This window comes from Argentina silus, assembly GCF_951799395.1.
Source record: "Argentina silus genome assembly, chromosome: 6".
Classification (NCBI taxonomy): domain Eukaryota; kingdom Metazoa; phylum Chordata; class Actinopteri; order Argentiniformes; family Argentinidae; genus Argentina; species Argentina silus.
Window position 1 is genome coordinate 21,422,243 of NC_139660.1, and position 23,735 is coordinate 21,445,977.

Sequence of the window (23,735 nt, forward strand, 5' to 3'; positions counted from 1 at the left end):
GTAACACACTACACTGTAACGGATTGAAATCCTGCAGTGCCCGCAAGGTCCCCCTGCTCAAGAAGGCACATGTACAGGCCCATCTGAAGTTTGCCAATGAACACCTAAATGATTCAGAGAAGGCTTGGGAGAAGGTGATGTGGTCAGATGAGACCAAAATTGAACTCTTTGGCATAAATTCGACTCTTCGTGTTTGGAGGGAGAGAAATGCTGAATGCTACAATCCCAAGAACACCATCCCCACCGTCAAACACGGAGGTGGAAACATTATGCTTTGGGGTTGTTTCTCTGCTAAGGGTACAGGACGACTTCACTGCATTGAGGGGCCAATGGACGGGGCCATGTACCATAAAATCTTGGACGAGAACCTCCTTCCCTCAGCCAAAGCACTGAGGATGGGTCGTGGATGGGTCTTCCAGCATGACAATGACCCAAAACATGCAGCCAAGGCAACAAAGGAGTGGCTCAAGAAGAAGCACACTAAGGTCATGGAGTGGCCTAGCTAGTCTCCAGACCTTAATCCTATCGAAAATTTGTGGAGGGAGCTGAAGCTTCGAGTTGCCAAGCAAAAGCCTTGAAACCTTCAGGATTTGGAGAGGATCTGTAAAGAGGAGTGGACCAAAATCCCTCCTGAGATGTGTGCAAACCTGGTGACCAACTATAAGAAACGTCTGACTTCTGTGCTTGACAGCAAGGGTTTATCCACCAAGTACTAAGTCATGTTTTGCTTGGGGATCAAATACTTATTTCCTTCGATCAAATGCAAATGAATTTATAACTTTATATAATGTGTTTTTTTCTGGACTTCTTTGTTGATATTCTGTCTCTATTTGTTAAAATAAAAGTACCATAAAAATTATAGACCGCTCATTTCTTTGTAATTGGGCAAACTAATAAAATCAGCAGGGGATCAAATAATTATTTCCCCCACTGTATATATATATATATATATATATATATATAGAGAGAGAGAGAGAGAGAGCGATAGAGATAATTGCATGTCATTCTGATGAATCCAATCACCTCTATCTATGTAATAATATTATACTTTCTGCTAAAGTTGGTAAAAACAGAACAATATCGTGTATATGTTCTACCTCTGCTAAAAAAAGGATTTGGTTGAAATCAAAAGGTTCAAGAAAGTGTCTCAAAATGAGCCTTGAAACATGAAGTTAATACAACATCTAAAAGTGTCTGATTTGACCTCCAGGCCATTGACCATACACTAGAAACACACATGAATGTATGCAACTTAAATGACAGTACCTTTTTATACAGTGACTTTGTACAGACAGAAATGAACATGACTCCCAACCCTCTACTTTAAAGATACGACTGTAGATGTAACAGAGTGTGTTCCACTAAGTCACACCCCCTTCCTTTTCATCTTCAAAAGACAAAGGGCTGATACAGAGAGAATCCCGCAGCCCCAGGGACATCGAGGGAGAGGTAGGGACCTGCTGAACTAAGCTGCAGGTGTGTGAGGACACAGGTGTGTTTCACAGACACAGAGTCAGCCAAAGGGCTTACAGGGGGGCGATCTCTGAGTGCCTTTCTGGATTTGCACAAGAAAAGCTACAGCTGTTGACGGTGTACGTCATGGTATCCCTGGTGGTATTTTAGCATATGGATATGACATTATCCTCCCACACCAGTAGCGTTCAGTCTTCCCCACGGCTGCAGTCAAGCTTTCTGACTAATTTGTTCCACTTTTTATCAGTTGCCATTTGATGACGGACTGAGTGACCGACGTAATATTTAATCCACTATTCTTCTGGGTGATTGAAATGAGATGGGTGCATGCAGAAGCGGAATTGTTCAGTAGACACACATAAATAGTTAGCGGACAAAAGTAAAGATAAAACATGAAACCAACTGGTAAAATATCCCATACTTTCATTCCCTGAAAAGAAACATTCAATTGATTCAGGCAGCCAACTGTAAGATGAGAGTCCTGAGCAACAACATGTCTGCAGCAGTGGAGGACGGGCTCATTATTATGCATGGAATAGAACGAGAAATGTTGTTTGATGCCCTGGTCTGCTGTTACAACGAAGATGTAGGCTACAGTTCACCAGAGGTACTATTTACTTTCTTTTCAGAATTGAATAGTTCAATGATGATTAACTTATATAACTTGATAACTTAATAACATGAATATTTAACAACACTAGCCCCTCCTTTATACAGTCAGGGTTAGCAGGTCAATCTCTCTCTCTCTCTCTCTCTCTCTCTCTGTCCCCCTCTCCCTTCTCTTGATTCAGTTTCAAGACTTTTTCACAATATAATACTTATAATTTTAATGAATTTTATTTAAAAAGCAGACTTCTCATACCCAAGGCACAGAAGAGAAAGGAAGAAAACAAACAACCCCCATTGGCTGAAACTCCAGGGCCATTGGCTAAAAGTCCAGGGCCGCTTTGTTGTCCAAGTCCGTCCCTGGATGTAGGAGATAGATACACTTGAGTGCTCATTCTTTCGAAGGCTCATTGGCTGTGGTAAGCAACATGCTGAAGGAATGTCTGTTGAATTATGTTCTTTAGTGAGATAGCTCAAGGGAATGGATGGCTCTGAAAGTGCTTGTATTGATTATACAGCCAGTGGTAATGCAGTGCTGCATAGAGATGGTGTTATTTGCCTACTCTTTACAGGATTGGGACAGAGATGACTCAGAGCGTTTATGACAGTCTAAAGGAGACGATTTGGTCTTTTTTCCATTTAGTTCAGTCTTTCAGAAATGTGAAGGTGTACAGACATGGTTGGAATATGTCTAGTCCAAAGAATGGTCAGCCAGTGGTCCTCTGTGGCTCAGTTGGTAGAGCATGGCGCTAACAACGCTTAGGTTGTGGGTTTGATTCTTGCTGGGATCATATATACTGAAATGGATGCACTCACTGCAATGTAAGTCGCTTTAGATAAAAGCGTCAGCTAAATGGCATATATTTTTTTACAGTTTAGTTAGTTTAGTCCAACACCATTTATACAGAAGCAGAATAGATATAGATAGATTTATACAGAAATATAGCAGAATAGATTTATACAGAAACACACATGCATGCACTCACGCACGCATGCGTGTACACACACACACACACACACACACGCACACACACACACACATAGTAAAGCAGAGAGACAATGATGGCCAGGAGGGAGTTAATGATGGAGAGTTTCTCAGACATGTGTTCCAGGGTTGAAATGGCCCATCATAAACATGAGAGGCATCTTAGCCCATCTCATCTAATCTGCAGTCTATTTTGGCTTTCTAATGATTGAAGCCATCAGTCCAGCTATTGCCATAAGAGGGGTCCTTGACTTGCGGCTACATGTAGTTGAGTAGAATATCAACATATTTTCTAACAGTATACACACACACACACACACACACACACACACACACACACACACACGTAGTAAAGGAGAGAGGCAATGACAGCCACGAGGGAATTAATGATGGAGAGTTTCTCCGACATAATCTCAAAGTCTTTTATGACAGTGTGTTTAGAAGCTGGATACATTTGTCCGTGGGTTGAAGAGCTGAATGATTTAGTGAGCTGCTGCTGGGAATAGTCAATTATTTCTTGAGTAAAGGAAATGGAAATCGTATTTACCGCATTTTAATTCATTTCCTAAAATGGCATCCTCCCCTCACCTTGTTCAAAGAGCGTCAACAGAGAGCTTGAGGCTCAACCCCATACATTATTTACCTTCATTATAAAGGTTGCTGTGTATCAATGTTATTGATTGAAGTGTAACATACACTGAGGTTCTTTTTGGATTGAACACAGACTGGTTGTGACTGAAAGCTCATCACTACATACTATTTAGAGCTTACTTGTTTAGTAAAGTCTATGTAGTAAGCCACACATTTCATGATACTACACATACTGAGAAACTGTAGCTCAACTATGTTGTTCATGGTCATTAATTTAATTTAATAACAGCCTGCCCCCCCTTACCTGCACCATTGAGTTTTGGTATGAAAATAGGGATTTACTTCCTGATTAGTGTGCAGTGAAATCAATACCTGCAATCAATTAAGACTAAGAAAGACAATCAGTCTTCGGCTCAATTCCATTTAAAACATACACAAACCCAAGCAGTGCAGTCCACCCTGTTACAAAAGGGTTGTAATGACGGTTTAACTCTTAACAAGAACAACCTTAAAATATCCTGATTGTCTTCAATTTGACTATACTAGCCCTAACCTTAGGCCTGTTCCTAGCCCAGATCTTAACCCTAACCCTTAGCCAAGCCCTAACCCTCGGCCAAGCCTTAACCTTAGCCCTAACCCTAACTGTAACCCTAACCCTATTCCTTGGCCAAGCCCTAACCCTAACCCTAGCTGTAACCATAATCCTAGCTCTAACCAGAACCCCAAACCCAGTATACGCTCATTTGACATTTACTTTGTGTAACCATCCTGCAAAGGCAATTAATCAGAGGCTTGTTAGCCACTTGATTAGCCCAGTCCCATTCAGATTGCTTATGTCTGTTTCCATAGCAATTAACAATTGTTTGCCATGAGGGTCTGCTGGGATCAGGAGATAGTGGGGGATTATCTATCCCATAGTTTATATCAATAAGTCTAATAATAGTATTATAATTATAATAATTATTATAATAATAATAATATCCCAGATTATACAGTTCTTTACTTTAGTAGCAGTTTTGGCTTGACATGATAAAATAATTAAAATAATTAAATTGTGTGCAGGAAGTTAATAAGTTACGTAAACACAAGCTGAACTTGAAATAGACCTGAAAGCGATGAAAGCTGGCCAATCAGAAAGACTGAGGCAGCAAGACAATGCAGAAGCAAATGTGCCACAAGACTATGTGATATACCATACAAGTTAACACATGCTGGACCATGAACACAGCACACCCTTGACCCTATCAATACCAGGTAACCCATACAGGTCGAGGCATGCATGAGTCGGCATCAGTGGAGGCTGGTGGAGGTAGAAATCGGAGGACGGGCTCATTGTAATGCATATCATGGAATGAGGAATATTCCTGATTCCATGGGTTCCATGCATTACAGTGAGCCCGTCCTCCGATTTCTACCTCCACGAGTCTCGGCTGAATGAGGAAGGACAGTTGTGAATAAACAATCATCAAATCAGTTTTTCGTTGATAGTGCCATGGTACACCCAACCGCCCAAACCACATAACAATGGAAGTGTAGACACATTTTCATGTCCTTGGAGGCTATTGCTACATATACCAATACCACATTTTGACTGTGTAAGCATGCAATTGATACTGCTGTACACACCAGGGAAGGCTGGTGGAGGTTGAAATCGGAGGACGGGCTCATTGTAATGCATGGAATGGAATGAGGAATGATATCATATACATAATACATATATATTGCTAGACTGCATTACCTATACAGCTCATATGCTGCTACACTGTTCATACTGCAACCTATTTATTCTGCTTATAATGCTACTGCTTATTCATATATTGCTTACACTGCACTACTTATACTATACTGCACTACTACTACTCATATACTGCACTACCTGTATATACTGTTCATTGCACTTTCTGCTTTTTTGCACTTCTGGTTAGACGCTAACTGCATTTCGTTGTCTCTGTACTTGTACTCTGCACAATGACAATAAAGTTGAATCTAATCTAATCTAATCTAATATCAAACGTGTTTGGTATCATTCTTCATCCATTATATGTATAACAATGAGCCTGTCCTCCGATTTCTACTCTCACCAGCCTCCCCTGGTATACACTAGGTCTGTCTTCAAGGTCGTCAATCAGTGAAAGGCTATCTTAGGCACAGGTCTACTGAGAGGAAAGTGAAGTTTGAAAGAAAAAAACTTCATAAAGGGTTTCGCTCTCTTGTTGTCTTTTCCCTCCTCACTCTCCCTTGCTCTCGCTCCCTCTCTCTCTCACACATACACACACACACACACACACACACACACACACACACACACACACACACACACACACACACACACACACACACACACACATTATCTGTGCGCTCTTGGACAGTACGGCAGCATCGGAGCATCAGTCAATGCGTCTGTGTCGGCGCTCGTTCAATTCAATGAAGCGCTCCTGATTACCAAGTGTCGCCATGGAAACTTGCGCTAAGGGCGATCCTCATTGTATTAATATTCACTATAGTAACTTTGTTGCGTGAGGCACATCTCCTCGGCTGTACAATTAGATTCCCTTTGTCATTACGGTCCGAGGGGTGACGATGGGTCACAGTTTGGCGGCTCAATCAGCCTCTAATCACAGTCAATAGTGTCTGTAAGGGGCGGCCGGCTACAGAGCATTGATTGCGAACATCTCTCAACAACAATTGAGCAAATCTCCTGCACCATCAAGGATGCACCGAAAAAGGGGACGACGAACGTGAACGTGTTTATTTTGCAGGCTAGAATCATACGACAAATGCTTACGTTGAATCGTCTCACCCAGAAGAGAGAACACAGTTATTGCAAGATGACTCCCACAACGACAAGTTCTTCTGAACCGAGGATTCGTTCAGGTTTCCAAAATAAACATTGACAGGATTTGTGTTTCATTTGAAGGGGGCCACACTTAGAAAGCACTAAAGAGCAACTACAGTAGAATCCCAGGCCTAATGCTATTTTCGTGTGTGCCAACATATCAAAGCCCTATACAGCTACTTAATTATGTTCTCTGTGAATGGGGTTGGTGCTCTCAGGAGTGAAAGGCTAAAATGACCAGTAATTTAAGAGCTACTAGACCGTAATTGTTGAAAGGCTGGAGCCTTTGTGTTGTCTCTCTTGTCAGACAGTAACCTTGCCAGGTAAACAAGGCTTGAGACAAACTCTGTATGACCCGGGCTGGTCGCTAATAGCTACTGGAGCGAATCACATGACATAATACGACTGATACAGCCAGTAGTCTGAAGTAGACTGCATGGTGTAGTCCAGTGGAAGCTGGTTTCGGCAGAAAGTGGAGGACGGGCTCATTGTAATGCATGGAATGGAATGAGGAATGATATCAAACACACGTGTACGGATACATAATGGGATGCGCTTCGATTGTAATGTATGAAACTGTCAGAAAAGAATATTTCTGAAAATCACTTTAAGAAACGTATTATTATCATTCATCATCAGTGTTATTATCATTCCATTCCTTCATCAGATTCAGATTAAGAACATGTTCTTGTCCCACTATTGGGCAATTGGTCTCACAGCTGTATAAGAGACATTGCACATAATACACATGACAAAACACGATGTAGGCTATTCACGAGGGGCTACATGGCACGCAGGACATCTGCACACCACCAGAGGGGGCTGCTGTCTTAGTTGCCTCCCACTGTGACATCCCTCTATCCCTCTCCATCCACCTATGACAGATAACAAGAAAGGGAGCTTAGAAAGAAAGGGATTTAGGAGGAAGGAGGAGCACCTGTCCACTTTTGTGCACATCCTCCCATCATCCCAATCCCCCCCCCTCCAACAAAAACCCCAAGAGGGGGTAGGACCTAAATAATGTATGATACACACTTGATACACACTAGAAGCACACACACACACACACACACACACACACACACACACACACACACACAGACAGACAGACAGACAGACAGACACACACACACACACACACACACACACACACACACACACACACACACACACAGACAGACAGACAGACAGACAGACAGACAGACAGACAGACACAGACAGACAGATAGACACACACACACACACACACACACACACACACACCACACACCACACACCACACAAACTACAAAGCTAGTGTGGTCTGTACATAACCTCCACCCCTCATCCTGTGCCCAGGATCTCCCACTGAGAGGACCACCGTGGGCCTAGGTTGGCACCAACAACACCCTCAGCCTCTGGCTGTCCTACACAGCACATTGTCACTTAAGCCTTTGGCCATTCCTTTGGCCAAGTCTCCCCCCAGTGACTTTGTCTAACCATGTTGTTCTGGACACAAACAGATGGATAGAGAAAACACCTCTGCTCAAAATGGAATCTGGGTCATACCCCCCCCCCCCCACACACACACACACACACACACACTCTGTGGAAAGAGCATTGTCATTCGGAAAGTCAATCGTGTCCTAAATGATTGTAGACAAATGAAAAAAAAAGAAATTCCATTATTAATACTGGGTTACAGTGTTATTGTTTATGATACATGTTCATCAAAATAGAATAAAACACTCTGTGCATTCTTTTGAATGTTAATTGTTCACAGTTGTTCACGGTGGCGATTTAGGAAGCATGGGTCATCGCACATAACACACATAATACACATACCACACATAACACACATGTATGCGCCCACACACACACACACACACACACACACACACACACACAATACTGTCTTGAGGTTGGGGGTTGGGAGGGGTGATGTGAGGAGGGGCGATGTGGGGAGGGGCCATGCTTTAGGGAGGTCTGGCTAAATCTATTTATCCCCCTCTCTACCCCTCTCTACCCCTCCCACTCCTCCTTTATCCCTTTCCCCCCTTTTATGAAAGCGTCCCGGCCCCCTCTTTCTCACATCGCAGCAGACACTTGGGCCTCCACATGGTAAGTGCAACACATCGACAGTAACACATCTTGAGACTGAGGATGGTTGTATAAGTGTATTTTGTTGTTAGTTCTTTAAGTTAGAAACATAGAGAAGCACATCACCTACTGGTTACTTATTAATGAAGTGCAGGAGCGTGAGGGGCTGGGGAGGATTTGTTTTGGTGCATGTCTTTGTTTTCGACGCACATTACGCTCATGTTATGCAGACCTAGAGAGATCCTTGGCGTCTGAAGAGAGGAAGCGAGACGCTTTCACGTCTTATTGCTTTACAATGAGGTACAAAAAAAGGAGTAGCAATTTGGATGATGATTTATCTGGAAACAGGTGCACTGAAACCAAACAGCATCAGTGTTGTTAATGTGTTTTGAAACAAAGAAATATCGGTTGTGAATTAAGACGGAAATTACATTTTATTATAATATGTTTCTAATTACAGCATTGAAAACCTAGGCCAGGTCCGACAACTTAATTAAACACGTTTCTGAAGTAAAAGGAAATGCATGCATAATTTAAAAAAAAAAAAGTTTATTTTTTTTACTCACTCAGGTTTCTCTCTCTCCTCTCCCTGCAGGTCTTTTAGTCAAGGCGCATCCCATTCTGTTCTCCTCTCGGGGTGTGTTGCTGATGCTTGGCTGCACTTGACTAAAGAGCCCCCTCCGAGTTGCCGTAACCTCCCCCCTTCACCATGAACCTCCTATGGGCCATGTTCTTTCTCCTGTGCCTCCCTACCCTGCCCGGCACCCAGGCCAAGCGACAGAGCCTCGATGACAAACCCCAGCAGCCATCGCCGCCTCCAGTTGGCAGCAAGAAGACCAAGAACAAGTCTGTCCCGGGCTCCGGAGAGCTCACCACCAAGGAGGGCCACAGCTGCACCTGGGAGACCTCCGGAGAGGGCCTGGTGGCGCTGCTGGTGAGCTGCAGCTCCAAGGAGGACCAGACCTACTGGTGCCGCTACAGCGGCCAGCCAGACCTGTGCCAGGCCTACGGCACCAAGTCCAGCCAGTACTGGAAGCAGCTGGTCGGCAAACTGAAAAAGAGGAGGAACGCTTGCGACGGGGAGAAGGTGCTGAAGACCCGCATCTGTAAAAAAGCCCCCATGGAGTCCCACATGAAGCTCACGGAGAGGAGCGGGGACGCTGGAGGACGGAAGGAGGAGGAGGAGGAGGAGGAGGAGGAGGAGAAGAAGAAGGGGAAAGGGGGAGGAAAGAAGAAGGATCCAGCACCCCTGGTTACTGAGATGATGGAGAAGAAGGAAAAGGAAGAGGAGAAGAAGAGGACTAGGTCGGCGGAGGAGAGGGATGGCGAGGTGAACGACATGGAGCCTGTGGAGACGTACTGTGCAGAGGGATGGCACTCTGTCTGCTCCTTCTTCGTCAAGTTCTTCGAAGGTTAGAAGGACGAAGCTCACGGACTTCTTTTAGCTGCCACCTCTGTGCTAGATCCACATCGTCGCTAGGTCAACAAAATATTGTTTGTACAAAGTGATACAATTATGAGGATCTTCAGAGATGTAGTTTTGATGTTCTTCGTTTTCTTGTGAGACTAATTTAATTTTCAACTGAAAAATGTTTGCTCTTGTTTAATTGTAGTCCCTACACTTATATCAGATTTATATTTTTGAACTTTAACACAGCTTGGAGAATTCTACCTGTGAATAAACACACAGTACTTTACAACCATTGAACATGCGTGTGGCTCGTTGATAAACAACAGTGATGACAAGGATAAAATCAGATCATTATAGAACACTGACATGCTTCAGTTGAAAACAGATAAATGATACCTGATAAATGACCAAAAATGAAACCAAAGGATAGCATACATACAAACAACACACTGAGAATTAGCTTAGGAAAATAACGCCTTATTCAGAATCTATTGTACAGTATAACACGTTGTCTTGACAATAACACGTCACAGGAAATGAACATGGATACAGAATAGTCGGGAGACGTTCCTCTATAAATCTAAATACCTTCTTTCCTCTGTGATTAGCCCTTGGCTACTAGCGTTAGATAAGCAGCTATGTGTGTCCACAGCAGGGGAGGCTGGTGGAGGTAGAAATCGGAGGACAGGCTCATTGTGATGCACGGAATGGAATCAGGAATGGTATCAAATGTTTGATACCATTCCTCATTCTAATCCCTTTGATACCATTCCTTATTTCATTCGATGCATTACAATGACCCCATCCTCCGATTTCTACCTCCACCAGCCTCCCCTGATCCACAGGTTCTTCCATTACAACGGAGTTCAGATACAGTAACACATGAGCCTAGACTTATGGGACAATTATTAGGCTATTTGTTGAGGATGATTAAAAAGTCAGAATTAGATATCAGCCCTGATGTACCAGGGAAGTTCATCTCTCAATGTGTCATTTATTTCATTTCAAACCAGCACAACAGTTAGTCAACATAAGCCATATCATTTCAGCTGGTAAATTACTAACCCCAACATCATTTCATGTCTTGTTAAGTTGTCATAGGGTCATGTGTGGGAGACCAAACGAGAATACTTTGAGGTTAATTGAATTCTGGGTTGGGAGAGTAGAGGTCAGTAAGTCTGAGAACCGCAGACGCCACATAGGGAAGAAGAATTCACACAACATCAAGTAAACAAGTCGTGATGCATTTCAAGGTGTTTGACATGGGAGGAAATAACAGAGGGAGCTGAATCACACGGGAGAGACACCTCACTGTGACAGACCATCGATCGCCACGTCGTCCTCACCCCTAGGTGACTGCCCCGTGAAACAGAATCAGTCATGTGGACAGACATGTCAGACGTCTCAGCATTTAAAACTGTGTTTGATACCGTTCCTCATTCCATTCCGTGCATTACAATGAGCATCACAATCAGGCTCCACCAGTCTCCACTGGTTTCCACCCGCATAAGTCAATGGGTACATAAAAACGCTGTTCTCTGTGACTCCGCTGACACCAAACAGGCACTAAAGACGTAAACAGGAAACAGTAAACAACAACGACAACAACAACATCCTTTTCTCACCCGTGATTTATAAGACTCCCTTCATGAGACATACAGCACAGTACCATACCACTGAACTGACCGCAAAATGTGACATTCAGTTCAATCAATTGAATGAATTCTATCGTATATATATATATCATATTCAGTCATTTTCAATTGAAAAGCTATCTGTTCAGCATTGGAGGTATGAAATACTGTGTGTCTGGTGGGCGCAGGCTGTCGCTATGGTGTTGTTTGTGAAAGGCATGGTAAGAGCACCAGGCTAGTGGCTTCAGACAACAAACAGACCATTGTGTGACTCACTGCTAATTCTAGCTGATGGCAGGGGGTACCCCCCTGGCACTACTGTTGAGGTGTCAGACTCAGTTGCTAAAGAGGTATTGAATCAAGAAGACTAATTGTTGTTTTTGTTTTGTGGCAGGGATCATAATGCCTGATCTGTGCTTGTTTGTCCTGTTTTGTGTGATGCTGCTTTTCTGCTTTTTGCAACAATGCAAGAGTGTTTTTTTTTTAAGCCATTGGAATTGACGTCATTGGGATTGATTATACCAACCAAAATTAATACAGCTTGTGTGTACGCACACATGTGCAGGCGTGTGTGTGTGCATGTGTGTGTGAGTGTGTGTGTGTGTGTGTGTGTGTGTGTGTGGTCTCTTTGAGTGTGTATTATGTTGGCCAACCCAGCGCCGGAGGGAGTGAATCAAAAGAGGTCTGCCTGGCTGACAGTCATCTGTCTCTCCTATCTCCTCTCCCTTGAACCAGACATTTACCTCCCAGGAGATGCAGCCCCCCTGTGACTGTTTCCCACTCTGAAAAACACAAAACAACTTTTCTCCAATTGTCCCTGCATTGCTCATGGCCTTCTCCCGTCACTGCCAGCTCGGCCTACATAATTGTAACAATTTTCTTTGACATATCAAAGATAGCATGGATGGATGGGGTTCATAACAATGTCTGACAATCCTTTAAGGCAATTGTACATCTATATACTTTTTTGACATGAATTATTCTTTGAAGAAATATTAAAACGAAAGACAGCAGTTCAATCCCGATCCCTCGGCCGTAAAATCAGCATGACGAGGTGATGATACCCCTTCGACGCCCCCGACTGCTCCAAGACACTCATTTACATCAGCAACCGCTATCTATCATGAGAAGAGGCAGGAGAACAGACAGTGTGTGTGTGTGTGTGTGTGTGTGTGTGTGTGTGTGTGTGTATGTGTGTGTGTGAGAGAGAGAGAGAGAGACAGGGAGGGAGGGAGATAGCAGAGAGATAGGAGGGAGAGAGAGAGGAGGGGGGAGAGACAGAGAGAGAGAGAGAGAGAGAGAGAGAGAGAGAGAGAGAGCAGATAGATAGGAGGGAGAGAGATAGAGAAGGGGGGAGAGACAGAGAGAGAGGAGGGAAAGGAATGCCAATAGTCTTCCTATCCTCTCCTCTCCTCTTCTCTCATAGACAAAGAGAGGAGAGATTTAGATGCATGCCTCTGCCCAGGCTCTGGGGCCCCAGTCACCCCTGTCACCCCAGTTACCCCAGTCTCCCCAGTCTCCCCAGTCACCCCAGTCTCCCCAGCAGCCTAGTCATCCCAGTCACCCTAGTCATCCCAGTCACCCTAGTCACCCCAGTCACCCTAATCACCCCAGTCACCCTAGTCACCCCAGTCACCCCAGTCTCCCCAGTCACCCCAGTCACCCCAGTCTTTCCAGTCACTCCAGTTATCCCAGTCTCCCCAGTCACCCCAGCAGCCTAGTCACCCAGTCACTCCAGTTTCCCCAGTCACCCCAGTTACCCTAGTCACCCCAGTCTCCCCAGTCACTCCAGTCTCCCCCGTCACCCCAGTCTCCCCAGTCACCCCAGTCTTCCCAGTCACTCCAGTCTCCCCAGTCACCCCAGTCTCCCCAGTCACCCCAGTCTCCCCAGTCACCCCAGTCACCCCAGTCTCCCCAGTCACCCCAGTCTCCCCAGTCACCCCAGTCTCCCCAGTCACCCCAGTCTCCCCAACAGCCTAGTCACCCCAGTAGCCTAGAGAGAGGCATGACTGGGAGAGGATGTTCATTCACTACTAGGGCCTTGGTACATACCATGGGGGTAACACTTAATAATAACATTATTGATACATTATACATGCTTAAGTAGTAATACATGTTTATATTGACTGGTATCATTTGATCAGTTTAAGTGTATTGTACCTTCCAACGGTGACCAGTCCATATGGGCTCATAGGACACTTTCTAAATGTTTATAAATGCAGGAATACTTACTCATTAATAGTAATAGTATCACCACTAATACAGTAGATTATCAATGCTTACCACTAAAGGTTATCAGTGTATCAGTGTGTGTGTGTGTGTGTGTGTGTGTGTGTGTGTGTGTGTGTGTGTGTAAATGCAATACAATGGTGGGAGCTCTACCCATCTACCCATGCTTCCGCCTACGTTAGTAAGTCATCTTCACCATCCTCAAAAACTTCTCTTCACTCCAGGGGAGGCTGGTGGAGGTAGAAATCGGAGGCTGGGCTCATTGTAACGCACTGAGAATGTCCTCCCCTTGAGTAAAAAGGAGCTGTTAAAACTATGTTATATCTCAACTATCTCAACTGAAATTGTTAAAGAGGAACAGTGACCATATAAGCCCTGCCTTGTAATCAGGAGAAGTCATTTATACAGGTGTTTTTGGTGATAACTGAATAAGTAAACCAACCATTACTTGGTGTTGATTGCAACGCAATCACCTCAGAAACGGTTGATACATCTTTATTTGTTTGTTTGTATCTGGATAAACTCCTGTCAGAATCCAACATCCCTCATTATGCAAATATATTCCATTTATACATTGTATATTGCTTTAGCTACAGTATTGAGTGTTTCCAAAATGTCTAAGCTTCACGTTGAGTACTGGGGGCGCCTACACACATCGGGATGGAGAACCAGAGAGAGCTACATCCCTTTGGATAGCGCTCGGACACCCCATGCAAATAAGTAACACATCTCCCCAAAGTTCTATCTCCCCATTCACCCCCTTGCCTAAATCCCTCTCTCCCATCTATCCTCTCCCCTCCCACCTTTCCCCCCCGTCCCATAGAATTCATAGGGTGTTCACTTGGCTGTCAGCCCCCTGGAGCAGGCGTCCTGCCAGTGCCCCCTCACCCTACCCTCCACATCTCCACGGTGGCCCTCTTTCCAAATGTCCCTGTCCTTCAAGCACACACTAAAGTAGAGCAGTGTGGGTCACATCTCCCATAGATCCAGAAAATAGCAGCCATAAAGGGTCCTGGATGGATGCCCACCAGGGGAGGCTGCTGGAGGCAGACATCGGAGGAGAGGCTCATTGCAATGCATGGAATGGAATGAGGAATGGCGTGAGAGTCGGTATCAAACACATGTGGTTTGATACCATTCCTCAATCTATTCCATGCATTACAATGAGCCTCTCCTCCGATTTCGGCCTCCACCAGCCTCCCCTGGTACTCACACAGCCTCACAGCAAGACCCCCCCCCCCCACCCCCTCCATCCCCCCCAGTCTCTTTTCACTCTTCCTTAACAATCTTGCTGTTTTGCTCTAAGTTCATTCCCATTTGTAAAAAGTAGGCAGGGTCTCAATGTACAGGATTAATCTAGAACTGAAGGGTCTCTTTGTGGAACTGTAACAAGAGCGAAGGATCCCACATTCCAATTCAACGGAAAACAGGGACAACAGACACTCACAACGTGTGAATGTGTATAGTGTTACTGCTCCAGTTACGTGCTAATATGCTCTACATTGAGCTTTACATTGAACAACATCTTAAAGCTAAATCCTTTTCTACCAGCAGCTCATCTGTCATGGTCTTAATGTTAACCCTTTATTCAGGGTGATTTACTCATAGCTTTGGTGTTTTACACACTGACTGACCCATGTAATGTGTGATCATATGCACTGCTTTGAGCCCATATACCCATTAGAGGGAGGGAGGGCTGGGATTGTTTGCATTTTAGTTGGGGTAGCTTAAAGGGATTGTTCACCCAAATTACAAAATCACATATTTGGTTCCTTAGCCTTTAAAGATTCTACAGACAAGGACAGACTTCAATCCACACTTTGGTTCTGTTTATCTGGGCACCGTCACTACCGCCAAAGGTTAGCATGTTTTACCAGACACTTCATTTAAATGAAGTAACTGAGACTTTTCAGAGAATTTGGGATGATTTAAGAATTCCATTTCAAACATGCTAATTTAGGTACCATTGACTTGCATTGGACTTTTGTTAAACATGCTAATTGTTAAGTCTAGCGGTTAGTGACAATGGCCAGATAAACAGAACACAGGTGTCCTTGTCCATAGACTCATTTCACATCAAGGAACCAATTTGAGTGAACTATCCCTTTAACTATTCCCCTGCTCTTGTACCTTTTCCTTTGTATGTAAAAGTGGACAGTGGGTTGTTTTATAAGCTCAATGCTGGAGCACATTTGGAAAAGTTCCTATAATATTTTAGTTTGAATAATATCAATGCTGTATTTTTAAAGCAGGCATGTTCTGCTGCCACCGACAGTATAAAGAGAAGCTGTTGCCCTCTGCTGGAGTGCATGACTCACTACAAGTGTCCACCACCACTTTAGGCTTCGTTTGATCATCGTTGCTATGGTTACAAAATAAATTCAGTGAAACTTTGCTTTAAGTTCCACTTTTACCTGTGTTTAGCAGGGGAGGCAAGTGGAGGTAGAAATCGCAGGACGGGCTCATTGTAATGCATGGAATGGAGTGAGGAATAGTATCAAACGCACGTGTTTGGTACCATTCCTCATTCCATTCCATGCTAAACTTTCCTTATTCCATTCCACTTCCCTATTCCATTCCATGCATTACAATGAGCCCGTCCTCCGATTTCTAGATCCAGCCTCTACTGGACTGTACAGTAATGCTGTAATTATTAACATACTGTGACATTATAGTTTAGTTTATTGCATTGTATTTCAGTGCAATGGAATTGAGTTGTAATATGTGTATGATTTACACTACACATACAAGAGAACTGACCTGGAATACAAACAGCAGAGAGTGGAATTGTTGGCTTTGTGTATTTCAGTGTGTGTGTGATTTGTTATTTATCTAACCTCGAAGTCTTATTGAGGTTGAAAGACCTCTTTCAGAAGGGAATCCAGGCCAATAATGTGTGTGTGTGTGTGTGTGTGTGTGTGTGTGTGTGTGTGTGTGTGTGTGTGTATGTGTGTGTATGTGTGTGTGTGTATGTGTGTGTGTGTGTGTGTGTGTATACATGCATGTGTGCATGTGTGCATGCATGGAGGCATGTGTACTTATGTGTACACTTTGCCCATCACCCGAGTTAACCTGAATATTTCAATCAAATTATTAAAAGATAATCAAACCGGCTTGGCAACCTTGCACCATATATTTAAGTTACCCCTTAAGCTATTCCTTCAAACTCTTTCATGTCCTTGGCATATCCATATCTACCTCTGCACATAGATCACACATCAATCAGGCTTGTTTTCTTCTATTTCCAGCATGACTGCACCTGTGGGGTCTCCACCGCACAAGGAGGGACTGTCTGTCTGTCCTAGTGCTGCTCACCCCATCAGCCGTGCCAACCCCTGGCTCGGCAGAGCAAAGGCCTCATCACGCTGCCACTGCATGATCCTGCCAATAGCATGGAAGAGAGAGAGAGAGGAGCGTGGAAGAGAGAGAGAGAGAGCGAGAGAGAGAGAGGGTGGGGGGGGGGTTGGTTGAGGAGAGGGGATGGAAGGAGATAAAGGGGTAAGAGAGAGAGAGGGAGGGGGGGGGGGGGGGGTTGGTTGATGCCCTCTTTTAACAAACACACCCCTTTGCCCCCTGCCAGCGGGTTATTCAGGGCTATCCTATACTGGGTTACAGTCATGTGTGTAACACAGATCCAAGTGCTCCATATAGGATTGGCACAGAAGTCAAACATGACACACATAATACCAGTGTAAAATGCAGAGAATTTGACTCATACCATTATAACCCTCATATCATTATACATTGACTGCGTGGGAAAACCTCTGGTCTTGCGTATTATTAGAAGATCACAAAAAAACAAGGTTCAATTTATTAACATTTTCTTGCATCCTCATTGGTTTATTGGCATTATGGCCAACTTCTTTTTTTTGTTTTGTTTAAACAAATATGTTTGCGTACTTTGTCTAGATTGTGAGGGGGCCCCAAGCTTCAAACCCAAACCCCAACAAGCAGATTCACTGACCAACATTCTGTGTGAGGCCACATTTGGGAAATCCTTCATCGTATGACAGACCGCCCACTCGAAAACCGTCCGTATCTTGACCTAACTGCACTTTGTAACTTTGCTCTCAAATAGATGGAGCTCAAGTGACCCTGACGGGGTTTCAAGTCCGATACAATCCCAAAGAGCGACAGGCTGACAGCCAAAACAAGAGGCATGGTTGGGGCCGCTGGCTAGCTGCCTGTGTCCCGACATTGCTGGATCCCCATCCCCCCCTCAGGTCAAATAAAATAAAATGTCTGCCCCCTGTCTTCCCTGCTCCAGTCTGCTCTGCTGTTCCTCTTTCCCTTCTTTACTGTACGGGCTCTGTTCTTCTCTTTTCAGCTGAGTCAGGTTGAAGAGGAGAGAAGAATCACATTCTTCACCCTCTTCTTGAATGAGTCTCTCTTTGAGACTCTTTACTGCCCTCAAGTGCATTCATAACAAATATCAGATGCTTTGATAAAAGCACAGTGCGATACAGCATAGCTCGACTGCCGTACTGTATCCATGGTGACTTACTGTAGATCTCTTAACACTTGTGTCAGTGCAAAGAAAAGAGGAATAGTTTCATCAGTTCCTCGCCAAAACATGTGACAGCTTTTTCAGCCATTCAACATTGAGCTCTCCTCTCCTGACCCACTGGCCACGAATCAGTGTTGACACTGCATGGACATGTAAACATGCCGACTGACCGGTAGGCTCCTACACAAGTCATTGACTCCACTATCAAGGTGACACAACATTCTCTTTTTTTAGCCCGGTTAATGTTAATGTTTGATTAAAACAAGAGCGTTTTAAAATAGACTGGATTGGCAGTAGCTGATTAGATAGGAGAATGAGCTGATTCCAGAGCAGTGTGAGGTAGAAATGTGGCTTTATTGTGTTGTGCAGGTCAACCTTGACACACAGTCAAACGGTGATATTGATAACTCCTTTGAGGACGTGTGAGTGTGTATATACAATGAGTCCAAAGTGTAAAAAAATAAATTAAAAAAAAGCACGGAGAGATGACAATCTGTAATTCTCAGGGATAATGCATAATTTGTGTTGACAAAATGATTATGGTTATTATTATGGTTATGGTTGCTCAATTGAGACGCAAACAATATTACAAAACATTTAATGTTCATCTGTGATAGGGGAAGACAGACAGACTAGGGTTGGTATCACAAAAGGACCAGTGGTTTGCTGATGTTTCCAAAAGTTCAAATTTGAGTCAGTCATTTGTAAAGGAAAGTATCAACCCAGAAAGATTACAGTGTAAAATAGATTTGACTTGTTTTATTCTTTTAAGGAGGTTTAAGTACATTTCAATCTAATTTGAATGGGTTCACAATGGTTCATTTGGTACCCAGCAGATGGATAATGATTAACTGATGACTGTGGCCCAACACCAAGTGAGTAAATAAATACGATTTAAATAGCTCTCTTGTCAACGCTGGCAGAAGTTACACTACTGACTAGAAGAACCACATCCACTACAAAACATTAAATTCAATGACGTAAAAATAGTAGATTATGAATGTTCGTGAAAAGGCACTAAATCAAGAGGATACATAAAACAATGAACACATCTAAACTAACATTTGAGTTCAGATGAAGGACTTTTTCGGATTGGATTTCAATGTAGTGACATATTTTCCGTGTATTACTTGTTCTCTACCTTATCATTCTCCATGGAAGAAAAAATAGTAACGATCAAATGATCTGAATAATGAACAAACTGTAACACAGCGGTTACACCAGCAGGGGTCTATATTGATTCTCAAATGGAAAGTGTGTTACAGAGGTATTCACACCATAGACCTCGCATACTCAACATCCCATGTGGATTGGCTAGCCTCCAAGACATATTTTGCTCCGATTGGTTGAACCTATAAACTCCTCAAATGTTTCATTGGTTTGTTTGAGGAACCATGTGACGGAATATGCAAAGTACCTCGATGTGCCAGTTGAAATCACCGGTGCGCAGGGAGACCGAGCTGCAGAGCAAGGACGAGGGGGGTGTGACTGCAAGCCATGAACTCATGGCGAAGTACTTGAAATAAACTGAGATTGCAGAAGTATATCGCGCTTAAACTAATTTACTTGGGACCCGTCGTTGCGTTCTATCAGTGCCACGAGGTAAGGATAATTGTTTCAGATTAAAAGTGAGATGTTTATGATGTTGTACTCGGACAGTGCATGGGATGTGAGATAAAGTTTGGAATTTGACAACGAAAGTGAAGCATTTCGTTTATTATTATTATTTTAATATAATGTTACCCTGGGGAATTGCATCACAGCTAATAAGCTGTATGTTCTAACATACACTCACCGAACACTGTATTAGGAACACCTGTACACCTTCTCATGATGGAGGTGGTGTAATGGTGTGGGGAATGTTTTCTTGGCACACTTTGGGTCCGTTAATACCAATCAATCATCGCTTGAATGCCACAGCCTATTTGAGTATTGTTGCTGACCAACAACTGGTCAGCCTTTGCTCTCAAAACAGCCTCAATTCTTTGTGGCATTGATTCCACAAGATGCTGGAAACATTCCTTTGAGATTCTGTTCCATGATGACATGATTGCATCACGCAATTCATTTTTTCAGGTTCACTTTCAAGCTCTGAATGTCCTGTTCTACCACATCGCAAAGGTGTTGTATTGGATTCAGGTCTGGTGACTGGGAAGGCCACTGAAGAACACTGAACTCATTGTCATGTTCATGAAACCTGTTTGAGACGACTTTTGCTTTGTGATGCAGTGCATTGTCATGCTGGAAGTAGCCATTAGAAGATGGATAAATTGTGGATGCACATGGTCAGCAACAATACTCAAATAGGCTGTGGCATTCAAGCGATGATTGATCGCTATTAACGGGCCCAAGGTGTGCCAAGAAAACAATCCTCACACCATTACACCACCTCCCACCATGAGAAGGTGTACAGGTGTTCCTAAAGTGTTCGATGACTGTGTAAATATATCTTATAAGTTTGATCCACTGTGTTAAAATTGTAACCATTTGTCTCCCCTTTTGTTAGAGTACTCCATATATTAAATCCAACTCCAATGCCGGGCCCAATAATGCCAGTGGACATGCAGATGTACATCACACACTCTCCGCCTCTAAGGAGTTTCCTCAGTTCCTACGAGGACTTGCGGAGGAACCGGGTGAACCACTATAAACCCCTCCGTCCTTGCATCAGCTCCCAACAACCTCTAGAAGCCCCCTGTCTGGGCTGGAAGAGTCCCAAAACCAAGGGCAAGAAGAGGGTGGTCTTCGCCGACTCCAAAGGCATGTCCCTCACAGCCATTCACGTCTTCTCCCAGTTCGACAAGGAGCCTGTGCTACCCGATCTGCAGTTCGACTTCACAGACCTTGGGAGTGCCACCATGGATCTGAAGATCAGCACGGTCCGAAGTCTGGCACTGGACTTCATGCAGCCTGCTGCAGATTATCTGAGCTTCCGGAACCGGCTGATGAAGAACTCTGTTTGCCTGGAGAACTGCACCCTCCAGGAGAAGTCCCTCACAGGCACCGTGAAGGTCCGTAACCTCGGCTTTGAGAAATCAGTCTCTCTCCGAGTGACCTTTGACTCGTGGAAAAGCTACACGGAATTTGACAGCACCTTCATGAACAACGTCTACAGCAGCCAGGATACAGACACGTTCGCCTTTGTCTTCGAACTGCCAGGTTACGTGCCACCCCAAAACAGAGTCGAGTTCTGCATATGCTTCAAGTGCAAGGACCAGACATATTGGGACAACAACGATGGGAAAAACTACGTCCTCAAGCCAATAGGGTGGAACGGAGAGGACGTGCAAGTCACTACTCCTGCTGAGCGAAAGCAACCAGCAGAACACAAGAATGGCGTTAAACTACTGGAGATGGAGTTTGACCAGTTCAGCAGTCCTCGGACGTCAAGCGGACTGTTTCCTGGGTGGCAAAGCTGGGGCCGAATTGAAAATGGTGCCACCTATTGGTGAACCCAAGAAAGACCCTCAACTTCCATGAAACAGTATATAGCTGCTTGGCTGGACTTCAAGCTACTTGCTGGCAGTAGAAACCTAACTTTCCTTAAAAAGCTGCATTGATGGCAATGAAGCTTGTTCAGCACAGATAACAAGACAACGTGTATAGCAATATGGATAATGGTTGGGGTTTTATTGCTATTTGGTCAATTGACCATTAAGACATTGTTCTGAAATATGATCAAAAGAACATTGAAAAACTTTTACTTCTTATTCGTGAGTAAAGTAGTGAAGTGCCTTCTCAAAATCCTGCTGGATGTAAAGCAAAGTTGATCTCCATTGAAACTCAAGTTTGACAATCTGTCGCCTTTGTACAGTACATGTAGGTCCTTGAACTTATGATCATGCACTGATTGAATGACCCTCCAGATCATCATAAGCTTATGTGGTGGAATTGGTACCAGTAGAATGTCCTTCATGTTGAAGGGTTTGAGTGTCAGTGAATGTGAGTGACAGGGATGCATGGTACCACTCCTAGTTGGAAAAAAAGGCTTATAGCTAATTTAATGAAATGTGAATTTGAGTGTAATTTCCCAGCACAGTGAATAATGAGAATTACAAAATATGCACCTTCTATGTAATTTTGCACCGTCATAATAGCATTTTAACTGGTCTGCTTGCCCTTGTTTCCCTTTGTATATGTTTATATTGTATTTGATGCAACGTCTCGAAGTGAAGTTGGAAGACACAAACAGGGAATTCTTATGGCCTGTTGTGTCATGCTGTTGTCAGTCGATTTCTCTTTCCCAATAGGTGGCATGATACTGTCTGGTCAGTGTTACAAGACTGTGCCTAACAGTGAGACTGCAGGGGGAGGCTGGTGGGGGTACAAATCAGAGGACAGACTCGTTGTAATGCATGGAATGATATCAAATACATGTTTGGTCACCATTCCTTGTTACATTCCATGCATTACAATGAGCCCGTTCTCCGATTTCTACCTCCACCAGCCTCCCCTGGTTGACTGTATGAACAGTGAATGTTCTCACCCGTTCATCTCAAGTGTAATTCTGCGTTGAGTGAGTGTGTGGCTGAACGGAGCATGTCTCTGAAGATGATATGATGTACAATCATTTTCTGCACCAGACAGTGTCTGCACATTTCAACGTGTGTATGAATGGTATGTGTTCAGAAATAAACTTTTATATTGCGCAAAATGAATGATTCAACAGTGTTTCTTGTCTTGTCTTTTGACTGTGAAGAGTTGGAGACTGTTGTTTCCCTCTTGTCATCTCCTACTGGGTCTCCTACTGGGGTCCTCTCTACTGACCATGATCTTTGAGCCCAGATATACGACACATCCAGTAATGGCCTGTCGGCTGCTCACGTGCCAGGCGACTGCTGAAAGATGACTCCAGTCTTTGCAGTTGCGACACAACACCGTCGTCCCAGTTATCAAAGTGGAGGCACCGTTGACGTGGGTCACATCATGTCAGATTGAGCTGCACTTCAGTTAGTTTGTGTGGTGCAATGGAGCCAATAGAATAGTCCCAAAAGTGCAAACTCTTAAGCTGAATCAAGCATGCTTCAAATACCTTTTAAATACCTTTGTGTATTTGAAGCCGGTCTGATATGCTCTGACATTCTTCTGTAAATGAAAGTGTACCACTGCTCCAGACAGATTCCTCTGCCCTCCGCAGACGCATACTCAACAGGAAACACAATAACCTCCTAACGGGAAGAGCCTCATGAAAAACCGGCTCACACACATCAGTCCCAGACAGATACCAGTATACTTTGGCCATTGGTTAATAATGGGAAAACATTCCTGTCATGTAATTTCCTGACGCTTTTTTGATAAACAACTCCATTCTACGCTGTGCGGATGTTATAATGAAACATCTCCCTATAAATATGGCATAGAAATGTATTATATATTGCCATAAA

The 23,735-nt window shown here is 43.8% G+C and overlaps 2 protein-coding genes across 2 annotated transcripts; both read left to right on the plus strand.

The window, feature by feature from the left end:
- Window positions 1-9,279: 9,279 nt before the first annotated feature.
- fgfbp3 (fibroblast growth factor binding protein 3) lies at window positions 9,280-9,987 on the plus strand (the record flags this gene model as incomplete). The annotated part of the gene is made up of 1 exon (XM_083671068.1): window positions 9,280-9,987. The coding sequence occupies one exon, from the start codon at window positions 9,280-9,282 to the stop codon at window positions 9,985-9,987; it is 708 nt and encodes a 235-aa protein (XP_083527194.1).
- Window positions 9,988-19,829: 9,842 nt separating this feature from the next.
- On the plus strand, window positions 19,830-23,006 carry LOC310806447 (protein phosphatase 1 regulatory subunit 3C-B-like). Its single transcript, XM_083672547.1, has 2 exons — window positions 19,830-19,953; window positions 20,858-23,006. The coding sequence occupies exon 2, from the start codon at window positions 20,886-20,888 to the stop codon at window positions 21,801-21,803; it is 918 nt and encodes a 305-aa protein (XP_083528673.1). The 5' UTR covers window positions 19,830-19,953; window positions 20,858-20,885; the 3' UTR covers window positions 21,804-23,006.
- The last annotated feature ends 729 nt before the right edge of the window (window positions 23,007-23,735 follow it).

Bases quoted from the DNA above. Each gene is read 5' to 3' on its own strand.
- LOC310806447 (XM_083672547.1), top strand. From the start codon at position 20,886: ATGCCGGGCCCAATAATGCCAGTGGACATGCAGATGTACATCACACAC.